This window comes from Melospiza georgiana, chromosome 18 (assembly GCF_028018845.1).
Source record: "Melospiza georgiana isolate bMelGeo1 chromosome 18, bMelGeo1.pri, whole genome shotgun sequence".
Taxonomy (NCBI): domain Eukaryota; kingdom Metazoa; phylum Chordata; class Aves; order Passeriformes; family Passerellidae; genus Melospiza; species Melospiza georgiana.
In genome coordinates, this window is record NC_080447.1 from 1,671,060 (window position 1) to 1,682,882 (window position 11,823).

Genomic DNA, 11,823 nt, shown 5'->3' on the forward strand with positions numbered 1-11,823 from the left:
CACACACGAGTTCTGTACCCAGGCTGGGCCTCTCTGGTCAGGGAGGACATTAAAAGTGTGTCCAGGGAAGGGAATGGAGCTGGGGAGGGCCTGGAGCACCAGGAGAGGCTGAGGGAACTGGAAAAGGACTCAGCTTGGAGAAAAGGAGCCTTAGGGGCGTTCCTTGTGGCTCTACACCGCTCCTGACAGCGGAGGACAGCCAGGGGGGTCAGGCTCTGCTCCCAGGGAACAAGTGATAGCACAGAGCCTTAAGCTGTGCCAGGAGAGAGGTTCAGCTTAATATTTTTATTTCCACAGACAGTAAAATAATACTTCCCAGGGAGGTGATGGAATCACGGTGCTTAAGGACACGTCTGACACGGCACTGAGGGCTCTGGTGTGGATGACAAGGCGGTGTTTGGGTGGCAGACCGGCCCCGGTGCTCACAGCAGCGTTCCCCACCCAGCCATGCCGTGACTCCGCGCCCCGCCCGCCGCCGCCGCGCCCCTCAGGGCCGGGCGGGCCCGCGCTGCGGACGGATCCCGCGCGGCGCACCGCGGCCCGCACGCAGCCGCTCCTGATTGGCTGCGGCGCGCCTGGCCCCACATCAGCCCAGAGCGCGCTCTCCTCGCGGCTGGCCCGACGGGGGAAGAACCGACGCCAGCAGGGACCAATCAGCGCAGAGGTCTCTCAAGCTACTCTCCCCGCCGACCAATGAGCGGCCGGATCAGGGGGAGGTGTGCCCAATCAGAGGAGCGCTCTCATGCACTCGGCGGGAGGGGCGGGGGTCCCTCGGGTCCCCTCAGCGCCGGGGCGGTGCCGAAATTTCCCGTTTTAGCATTAAAAAATCGATTCGGCTGGCAAAGCCGCCTGAGGCCATCGATTCCAGCCTGTGACTCAACATCCCTCTGTGAACCCGACCACGGCAGTGAGCGCCTCATGCAACCGTTCCTGAAACGCCTCCAGGGCCGGTCATTCACCCACCTTCCTTCCCGAATAGCCGCTCTAATGTCTAAAATATCCTTTCTGCTAAATATTCCTCCTAAAAGCAGAGGCAAAACTGCCGCTTTCTCCCACCCAAAGCAACCTGAACTCCTAAAAAGAAAATGAGCAGCTAAATCACCTGAGAAGGGACCCAAAAATCCTCTCGCTGAGCTGAAAAAGGTGTAATTTATAAAGGACTGGCCCGGTTATAGCTCAGGAGGAAGGGGAACGATGGATTTGCTGATAGAACTGGGCTTTTGGGAAAGCCTGCTAGCACTTCCTCACTTACTAGCAGCAGTTCTACTCTTGTAAAGGAGTTTTACTCCTTATTTAAGAGGGGGTTATGCATTCATGTTCCCTGCCTCCGTTCCAGTTTTCCCTTATCCAAACCAGTTTTTCCCTCTTTCAAAAGCGACTTTGGAAAAATCGGAAGTAAAAGAAGGAAAATTAAACAAACCTTTAATGAGAAAATAGGTATTAACAGGACTGCAGTACTACTGCAATTAAGATTGGAGACTACATTAGGAGGAGGAAAATAGCCTGAATGAGATTAACTGGAATTGCCCATTCCCAAATCTTTTTAAGCTTTGCCTTATGCCTGCTAATAGTAACAATAGGGTAGAAATGAAATCATGTTTTCTGCCTCAGATTAGATTAGGGGCCATTCTAAAGAATCATGCTGCTGATGACATTACCCCACTGAGGGCTCTGAGGTAACCTGGAGTCACCTGCAAGACTAAATTGATGAAATGCCAGAATCTATGAGATAAAAGTTTTGTAATAATACCTCAGGGCAATCTCTGCAATACGCCAAGGCCTGACCATGATCCCTTGAACCAACAGCTGGATTAAGACATCTAAAGATTTTGGAAATTAAAAAAAAAAAAAAAATCCTATATTCAGAGCATCAGCCAGCTGGTTAATGAATCTGGATAAGAATAAGAAATTCCTGGCTCATTTGATATCTGCAGCCTCTATATTGTGTCAGGAGTACAAATAACCAGAATCAAAATCAAAGGTGTTTGGAGAAAAGGAAAAAGAAATAAAAGGAAAAGGAAATGGAAAAAAGGAAAAGAAGAAAAGAAATGTTGACACATTGCAAGAAAACCCTCATGGGGAGGACATTAAGGAAAAAAGGCCTAAATGACAAATGGCCATAAAGAGATCAGCTATGACAGCTTGAGGCTGTGAGATGAAGCAAAGACAGAAATATGAGGGTCAGGGAGGTTAGGAACTGTAACATCAGCTGGCCATGCCACTTTTTTGAGCATAATGATAATTTTGAAAGAGAGAACCCTGTGATTTGCTAAAACTCAGAGCCCTAGAAGCCCCCGATTTTTTTCTAAACACTGCTCAAATTGTTGTTAAATCTCTATTTCTGAGTAAAATAACTTACAGAGTTTTTAGTGCAGATGAGGAAATAGAGAAGCACACCCATGCCTCCTCTGTACAGTGAGACCCTCACCAAAGGACCTTTCCAGAAAGTGAGACCCTTTCCAGAGGACATTCCTCACAGAGAAGCCGAGTGTGGCTGAGATCTGTGTTTCATGCCATGATGCAATGTATTCTTTGGGCAGACACTGTTTCATTTATTTAAACGAGGAGGGTGAAATATCCTGTAATTTCATAAGAGCTGGGCATTTGGAGAGATAAACTCACCTGAAATGGGTTCATTGAGACAGGCCAGGATATCAATGAAATACCAGGAATTTTCCCAAATTGTCCTGACCTCGTGCAAAGGACAGCCAGTACCACAGGCCTCTGGAACTCCATGGAAAACAGATGGGAAGACACAACAGAAGGGATTTTGAGGGGATTCCTCCACAGAAATTCCCACAGAGAAATAGGAATGTTCCCAAATGTGCACAAACAAGACCCATTGAATCATAAACAGCACAAGGGAAGGCCATGGCAACTGGAAACAAAGCAAAGAAATATACCAGGCACAGAAAACTACACTAATTATCATCAAGGTTATTTTGTATGATGTAACTTGCAAGAAATGCCCCGGAAGCCGACATTTAGTGTGTGCTCAGAGGATAAGCACAACGTGGAATTGACAGAAACCTCCTAAGCACCTCCAAAATATCATCAGTTACCAACCTGTTCTGGGAGAGCATGAGGCTTCAGACTGTACACAGGTAACAACAGATCAGCAAATCTTAAATGAAAGCAAAATTTATAAATGTACAAAGCATCTATATCCTGCTGAAATCGAATCCTAAGTACCTTCCTGGATATGGGCCCGAGCCTTCCAGGGCCAAATAGAAAACAATGCTGAAATGTCCAGGCTGTTCTGCTAAATGTGAAAATAAGTGCTTTGGCCAGACTAAAACTGGGAAAAAGGCCATGGCAGAGATGTCTATATTCTAAATGTCTACTCAGCTAGCAGTCCTAGGCTGAGCCACAGGGCTTAAACTCCAAGAACATGGAGTATAAAATCAGGTCCCACAGTCTCTCCTCATAAGAGATGCTCCAAACACCAAATCATCTTTGTGGCCTCAGCTGGACCCTGTCCAGCAGCTCCTTATCTCTCCTGCACCCAGCAGCCCCGAGCTGGGCACGGTGCCCTGTGCAGGCTGCCCTGGAACAGAGGCCAGGCAGAGTCACAGAATAAAGCAGGGATTTATTAGAAGGCCTCCACGGATCCACCTTGGGCAGCACAGGAGCCCAGCCAGGGCTACACCCAAAAATGACCACAAAAAAGATGACTGGTCAGGGGATCTCTCACTTTTGTAAATTCTGCTCCATTCACGTATTGGAGTTAATTCTGCAATTATAGTTTTAGATTATTAAGTCCCATGCTGCTTGTTTTTCTCTTTTCATTCCACATTGTTTCTGCTCTTGGGCCTGAGATTTGGATCATTTATCCTCAGTCCCCAGATAGAGATGGAATTGCTTTATCTTACTAATGTAAAGCTCACAACTATACCTTAAAGCAGCCCAGAACCTCAAAACTATAAAATCTAACCCTGTGGCACCAGGCACAGTGCTCTAATCGTGTGTGTGTGTGATGGAGGAGTGGGGTTGGTTGGACCCTGTGAAAAACGCCAATCACTTGGTTTTAAAATTTTAATAGTAATAAAATGGTTATAAAAATAGTAATACAATTAGAGTAATAATAATTTGGACAATTTGAATTAGGACAATATGAGACAATAGAAATAAAGAGTTACGGATGTCCGGGTACCTTTTTCGGGGCAGCACAAGCCCGAAGAAGGACCCACGTTAACAGAGGATTAACCCTTAAAAACAATAACCTGTTGCATATTTATACACCTCATCCATGATGCATAATTTCCATTCAAACACGGGATTCTGTCTGGGCAGTGTCCGCTTCTTCCTCTGAATCCTGACAGCATCATCCCGACCGAGCGAGGTGGGAAGAAGTTCGTGTCTCCTGATAATGGAGCAATAAATTCTCTTTCTCTGAAAGATTCAGGTGTCCTGTGGCTGCTGTCTCAGTGCGAGTCCTTTCTGTAGAAGAAAAGCATCCTACATAGCATAGCTTCTATTTTAACATTTTGTTACAACCTAAAACTATATTTAACACACTACTTAAGAGAATTAATAGAACATAACTTTCTACCACAACACATATAATATTTATTTGAATATTTATTTGAATATTTATTTGAATGTTTGCGAAAGGCCATTTATAAACCACGCGTTTTTCCCAGCCCCGCCGTGCCGCTCTCGGCTCTCTCCCCTCAGGGCCGCTCTCCGCTCTCTCCCCTCAGGGCCGTTCGTCCCCGTGATTTCCTCCCGCCGCGGGAGCCCCGCCCGTGCGGCCGCAGTTGCGGCGCGGGGCCGGCGGGCGGCGCTGCGGCGGGCGCGGCGGGGCGGCCATGGCGGCGGCGCGGCGGGTGCAGCTCCGGGGCCCGGCGCTGCTGCTGCTGCTGCTGCTGCTGCTCGGCGCGGCGGGGCCCGGCGTGCGGGCCGCACGGAGCCGCGGGGCCGACCGCCAGAACAGCCTGCGCCGCGCCGCCAGCGGCCTCTACCAGGGCGTCAGCGGCCTCTTCGGCGAGGACAACGTGCGGGCCCTGCAGAAGGTGAGGTGCCGCTCGCCGCCCCCCTCTCCCCTCCGGCTCCCTCGCCTCGCTGCTCCGGCGCTGAGCGGGCGGCTCTGAGGCCGCAGCCCCGCGTCCCCATCGCCCCGCTCGGTGCGGCACCGGCCGTGGCCTCGTCAGCCACCTCAGGAGCGCTGCTGTGGGGAGCAAACCGGGAGGCCGGGCTTGCAGGGAAGCGGGGGGAAATAGCAGCTAAAGGCTTAAATAGAGGTGGTGTGAGGTGGGGAGGCGGCCGGGCCGCTGGGTGAGGAGCTGAAATCGCTCTGGCTGCAGGGCAGAGCATCCTGTGCTCGTGGGGCCAGCGGAACTGGCAGGGAAGCAGGCGTGCATCCATTCCTCTGTGCCTGCTGTCCTCAGGCCGAGATAAATTCTCTTGGATTGACCTCTGAGCACACCTGAGACATTTGCGTGTGATGCTGGGGACATCTCTCAGTTGCTCGATGAAAGGAATTCTTTGGTTTGCTTTGCCAGTTGTTGGTAATAGTGTTATCTCTAATCTTCAAAACGATAGTAAAGCCAATAAAGTGCATTTTAAAATCCTGCCAAGATGTGCATTTACATGCCAAAATACCTACAATAACGATAATTGCAATGCATAAATTCATGATTCACAGAGTTAAAAAAATCAGATTTACAATTTTTCCCATGAGGACTACAAAATAATCTGCAAATCTTGCCTAATGAATTATGATTCTACTCATGACAAATAAGTCTCAAAGTGTTACTTTAGGAATTGAGGATTTTTTTAATTTTCAATTTTATTTCTCAGTTTTTCTCAAGGTTGACAGAGAGGTTTGTGAATGGGGTGGATGTATTAATGGACACATTCTGGAGAATATGGACTGATTTGTTAGATGTTCTTGGAATTGATGGTAAGTTGATGCCTGCTTACCCTTGAACTGTCTCAGCCCGTATCAGTGTTTACAAGCAAATGGGAAAACAGTTACATTTTATCATGCTGCTTGAACATCCATCAGTGGTGTGTCTCTCAGCTTCACATGGCTTTGATTTTCCTATTAGTATCTTCAAACAAGGAGACTGAACCCCACCATTCCATTTCTGTCTGTGTATCTACAGGATGTGTATAGAATGAATTACCAGGCACGGCTGGTTCCTTGGTGAATCCGTCATTAAATGGATTCACACAGCCAGGAACAGTGCAGAGAAATCAATGAGGACTAGAGAAATGAAAGGTGCAGTTGAGAGCCTTTAGAATGTCACTTTTACAAAGCAGGATCTGTAGCCCCAGTATGAGTTTTGACCTCAGGCTCTAGAGTGGTTTGTCTTTAAAGAGCCTTTACCACCTTTCCTGGAATGAATTCAGTTGAATCCTTGGAGCTGAGCCAGTGATTTGAAGGAAGGTTCATCCAGAAATAGGTGAACCAGCTTTACCCTTTACTTTAGAAAGCAGTGCTGTGACCCCACTGCTGTGGGGGTTTGGCCCTTTGGATCTGTGCTCATGTTTTTGCCCCAGTGCTGTGGGAGTGGAGCTGTGCCTGTGTCTTTGCCCCATTGCTGTGGGGTTTGATCCTTTGGAGCTGTGCTCTGTGTTTTCGCCCCATTTCTGTGGGGGTTTGGCTCTGTGGATTTGTGCTCGTGTTTTTGCCCCATTGCTATGGGGATGGAGCTGTGCCTGTTTTTGCCCCAGTGCTGTGGGGATGTGACCCTTTGGAGCTGTGCCTGTTTTTGCCCCAGTGCTGTGGGGATGTGACCCTTTGGAGCTGTGCCTGTTTTTGCCCCAGTGCTGTGGGGATGTGACCCTTTGGAGCTGTGCTCTGTTTTTGCCCCAGTGCTGTGGGGATGTGACCCTTTGGAGCTGTGCTCTGTGTGTTTTTGCCCCAGTGCTGTGGGGATGTGACCCTTTGGAGCTGTGCTCTGTGTGTTTTTGCCCCAGTGCTGTGGGGATGTGACCCTTTGGAGCTGTGCTCTGTGTGTTTTTGCCCCGTGCACCTCCAGCCCACTCTCATTAACATCCTGTTCGTTTCCCTTTGTTTTCCAGCCTCCAACCTGACTCATTATTTCAGCCCAGCAGCCATTGCCAACAACCCGACGCGCGCCCTGCTGCTGATCGGTGCCATTTTGCTGGCCTACTGGTTTTTATCTCTGTTCCTCGGATTCTTCTTCTATCTGCTGCACATGCTGTTTGGCCGCTTCTTCTGGATCGCCAGGGTGGCGCTGTTCACCCTGTCCTGTGTGTACATCCTGCAGAAGTACGAGGGGGACCCCGAGCACGCCGTGCTGCCCCTCTGCTTCGTCGTGGCCGTCTACTTCATGACGGGTCCCGTTGGCTTTTACTGGAGGAGGAACAGCAACAGCAGCCTGGAGGAGAAGATGGACCACCTGGACAGCCAGATCAGGCTGCTGAACATCCGCCTCTCCAGGGTGATTGAGAACCTGGACAGGGGCGCTGAGCAATGAGCCAGCCCCCGCTGACCACTGAACACCAGCTCTGGAAAAACCCTTAGCACTGTCTCATCCGAAGTTACAAAGCAACAAAACATCACATGGTAAAAAGTGTGCAAAGTTATAACTTTTCATCGTGTCTAAGACTAATTTATCTAGGTTAAACACTCAGCCGTTAGACTTCTAGGAGAAAGAAAAAACATTTACAAAATTCAGCTGTATATTCAGAGTTTTATCCAGTACTAGAGTTTTCTCAGTAGATAAACGCTTACTTTTACAAGCATTTAAAAACATCTTTTGTAAGGTTTTTATAAAAGCAAATTGAGTAGTCTTTCAGATATTGAAATTGAGTTAAACATATGCAAATTTGACACTTTAACAGTTAAAAAGAAAAAAAAAATCTCAAGCTACCAAGCACTTCCATTGAGAAGTAACTGCTGTGGGTCCATATTTTTTCTTCAGAGTTGTGAATGTTTTTATGTTTTTGTTGGCTTATTTCATTGCCTTGAAGTTGCCTTTCATAGAGTATCAGATGAGGAATTTTCTGGTATCCAGGCCAAAAAATTCACACCATAGCTTTTAACAGGAGGTGGGGAATGAGGGAGAAGGAAGATCTGAAGTCCTTAAATGCCAGTCCAATGTGAGGAAGCACACGTGTGGCATTTTATCATTGCATTTCATCCCGAGAACTTTAATTTGTTAGTGTCTGGAAGGAAATCTGCTTTAATAAATTGGCACAGAAGGAAGATGTAGCGTGACAAATTGTAATTCATATTTGATCTGCACAGTGAAGCATTTTCCAAGCTTAAGTGCATAGAGTAAAACATGGTTTTTAATCTCAGGACCCACGTACCTTCTCAGAAAAGGCAGCAGTTAAAACACGTGCAAATGTATTGTTGCTTAAAGCTTTCTCAGGACCAATCAGCGGCAATAAATTATCTTCAGGAAGATCTGGATTTTTTTCTAAAATTCCAATAGTTTTATAGGAGCTTTTTGCTTGAAGTCTCTGTCCTCGTTAGGTTTTGGGAAAGGCGAGTCACCTTTAGGAGGAGGGTGTAGGAAACGGTTCTCTTTCAAAGCAGTGGAGCTTTGGAGCAATTTTTATTTTGCAGGATTTCTGTGTTTCTTACTTGGTAGGGCATCACTGGCTGTGCTGGTTTACTGAAACAAAGGGAAGCTCAGGGAAGGAAGCCTGGAATGTGGTTTCACCTGGAAACAGCAGCATGCAAGGACACAGATGTGAGGAGGGAGGGAAGCACCTGCCCCTGGTGATGAGCACAGTTCTGATAGCACCAGGGGTAGGATGGAGCACAGCTGGAGCATTCCATATCCCATAGGGTCCAAACAAACAGCTGCATCAAAAAACGCAACAAAAATTGGTCTGGGATGGGGCCTGGCTGCAAAGCAAGGGAACCAGGAGGAGGAGGAGGTTCCCAGGTGTGCCTGCCAGTGCCAGCCCCAGTGGGACAGGCTGGGCACAGCTTGTCCTCCACTGGGCAAAGCTTCTGGGTGTGATGCTTAACTGAATGTAACTGTGGGGCGAGTTTATTTTTCTCTTTATGCTGAAGTTTTAATGTTCTTCTTGGAATGTGTGTGTTACTTGCCTGAACCTCTTTGGGTCTGTCTGTGTGTGGCATTTCCATGGGGGTTGTTTTTAAATCCATGTTAATGGCCTTTACTCCTGGTGATCACTTCTGTTCAACACGGTTGAAGTTCATATGCACTTGGCACGGTTGGAATGCATTTTAATTTTTTATGTCACCTGTAAATCCCCCTGCACCCCAGTTGTTAACAAGTTTGGAGTTGTTAAATAACTGGTTATCACAACTTAAAATCATTCCTGTGATCAGATAGGGACTATGGCAGCAAATAGTCCATTAGGTCAAGCTGAAAATGTAAATGATGGTAAATTCCTTTTTTCAGCTCATTTTCCATAGTATTACAGAGTCTTCCCTGGAGACTCAGTTCTCCCTACTGTTGTGCACAGAGGACTGGGCTAAAATGCCAACCTGGAAATTAGGAATTGACTAGAAAAGCTTGTCAGGTCTTGATGTGTTTTGCCAAATGTGAGACCTGAGGACCAAAGTTTGCAAACCTTGCTCGTGTCAGTGGCTCCATTGCCTTCTTAGGACAATGTGCCTGGGTCAGTTTGCATAGATTGTATTTTGTGTAATCCATATTTAACGTTAAAGTTAAAGTACTGAACATTTATATATTAAGAGGTGTCTATGATAAAGACTTCTTTGAAAGTATTATATAAAAGTTAATTTGGATTATGGTTTCTCCCTGTCTAATCATTTATCTTACTTTTGTAAAATCAGCCCTCCTATATTAATACTCTTTATTTGGATCACCCTGCTGCTTGAAAAATGGTATTTTTATATTTACTTGCATCCCATGTATAGCAAAATGTTATGTGAAAAGCAGTATATATAAAATTGGGTATTTTTAATCAGTATTTTTCCCAGCACTCAGTTTTCACATTAGTCAAATTCAGAAGTAATGATTTTTTTAAAGCACAATCTAATCTTCAATATATATATATACATATATAAATATATACTTTAAAAATGCTCTGTATTTTTAAACATGCACTGTAGTGAAAGCGCTTTTGGGGACATGAATGTGGTATTATTGTATTTAATCTCTTTTGACTTTTGTAAATACCTTTTACAAGTATTTTCCATACTGGGCCATCTACTTTATCCATGGAGGATTTTGCTGTTTTTTAGAAACCCGTGCCAGTGGCTGCAATGCTTTTGTATCCCACAGAGCATCTCAGAGACAGGCAGGGCTCTGTGTCACCTTGGGCAAACCCTGGCAGTGACACTGCAGGGTGGCACAGGACAACCCTCAGCAGGTGACACCTGGCCAGGGCAGGGATGGCGTGGGACAACCCTGGTGGCTTTGGCTTTTTGCTGTGACTTGATGGAGCTCTGCCACAGCCATGCCCATGGTGCCCTGCTGGGAGCTGCTGCTGGGGCACAGGTGACACAGGGACAGTCCCACCTGGCTGCTCCTGCAGGACAGGACCTGGCCCTGCTCCTGGACCTTCCTGTGGCCGCTGGAGAGCCCATCCCTGTGTGAGCAGCGGGCACAAGCGCCCAGGATGGGCTCTGGCTGCTGGCATTGGGAACTCCACGGGGCTCCAGCTGCCTCCTCTGGGACCCAGCTTTGCAATCCTGCAGGGTTCTTCCCGTTCCTGAAGGTTTCCATCTGCCTGCTCTGGGACCCAGCCTGTGCCATCCTGCAGTGCTTTTCCCATTCCTGAAGGTTTTCAGCTGCCTGCTTCAAGACCCAGCCTTTGCAATCCTGCAGGGTCCTTCCTGCTCTCGAGGCTTTTCACCTGCCTGCTCTGGTACTCAGCCTTGGCAATCCTGCAGTTCTCTTCCCATTCCTGAGGGTTTCAGCTGCCTGCTCTGGGACCTAGCTTTTGGAATCCTGCAGGTTTCTTCCCATTCCTGAAGGTTTCACCTGCCTGCTCTGGGAGCCAGCTTTGCAATCCTGTAGTGCTTTTCCCATTCCTGAAGATTTTTACCTGCCTGTTTTAGCACCCAGCCTCTGCAATCCTGCAGTTTTCCCGCTCAGGCAGGGCGGCTCCTCCGGACGCACACAGCTGTAATACCCGATGTGTCCTGTGGGATGTGGCGCTTTCCCAGTGGTTTTTGGGTGTCAGGGTGCAGTGTACAAAACCTGGTGTGGCTCAGTGCTGTGCTTCTAGCGCGTCCTTCACGTCGTGCTTTGCTTCTCGAGGCTCGTTGCATCGTCGCTGTGGATAGACCAGTATCAACCTTAGCTCTTCGGTGGTGTAGAAGTGTTTAAGTGTGGTTTGCCTCACATACTGATCCGTATTTGGCAGCTAATGGCGTTAAGTGACCATGAGTTCTCTTTGTCTGGGTTGGAAAATAAAAGGTTTTATTGTATCCGCATGTATTTTAAACTTTTTGGATAATTCCATCGACCTGTGATGACAGCACATGTAAAAACCGATCTTTTCCTTTTATTCAGAAGTTCTATTTGCTGTGGTAGCACTTGTTGTTGGCACTGATGGTAGTGATTTCACATCCTGTTTTGTACATCAGGTTTCATGATTACAGTGTTTCAGTTTGTACAATTGTTCATGTAAAAACGATTTGGTCTGAAGAGATGCCGTGTGTTCACTTCTGATCCTAGACACATACGAGATCCTACTGGTAATACTGTTAGTAGTTACAACTGTACCAGACTTATTTTTTACAGAGCTTTACATGCCTTTATTTATTCCTTTATCGGACCATCCAAACCATGTACTCCGTAGTTCAGTATTTGTAGACCAGTTTCACAAATCAACTTAAGGTATTGTGGCAAAGCTTCGAATAAATGTTTACTGAGACTTTGCACTGAGCTG

General features: G+C 47.1%; 1 protein-coding gene across 1 annotated transcript; it reads left to right on the forward strand.

The window, feature by feature from the left end:
* Positions 1 to 4,811: 4,811 nt before the first annotated feature.
* Positions 4,812 to 11,819, forward strand: BRI3BP (BRI3 binding protein). Its single transcript, XM_058037165.1, has 3 exons — positions 4,812 to 5,015; positions 5,803 to 5,905; positions 7,033 to 11,819. Exons 1-3 carry the CDS (start codon positions 4,812 to 4,814, stop codon positions 7,449 to 7,451), a joined length of 726 nt encoding a protein of 241 aa, XP_057893148.1. The 3' UTR covers positions 7,452 to 11,819.
* The last annotated feature ends 4 nt before the right edge of the window (positions 11,820 to 11,823 follow it).

Bases quoted from the DNA above. Each gene is read 5' to 3' on its own strand.
- BRI3BP (XM_058037165.1), top strand. From the start codon at position 4,812: ATGGCGGCGGCGCGGCGGGTGCAGCTCCGGGGCCCGGCGCTGCTGCTG. The intron at 5,016-5,802 runs GTGAGGTGCCGC...TTTATTTCTCAG, and splicing joins ACGTGCGGGCCCTGCAGAAG to TTTTTCTCAAGGTTGACAGA. The intron at 5,906-7,032 runs GTAAGTTGATGC...TTTGTTTTCCAG, and splicing joins AGATGTTCTTGGAATTGATG to CCTCCAACCTGACTCATTAT.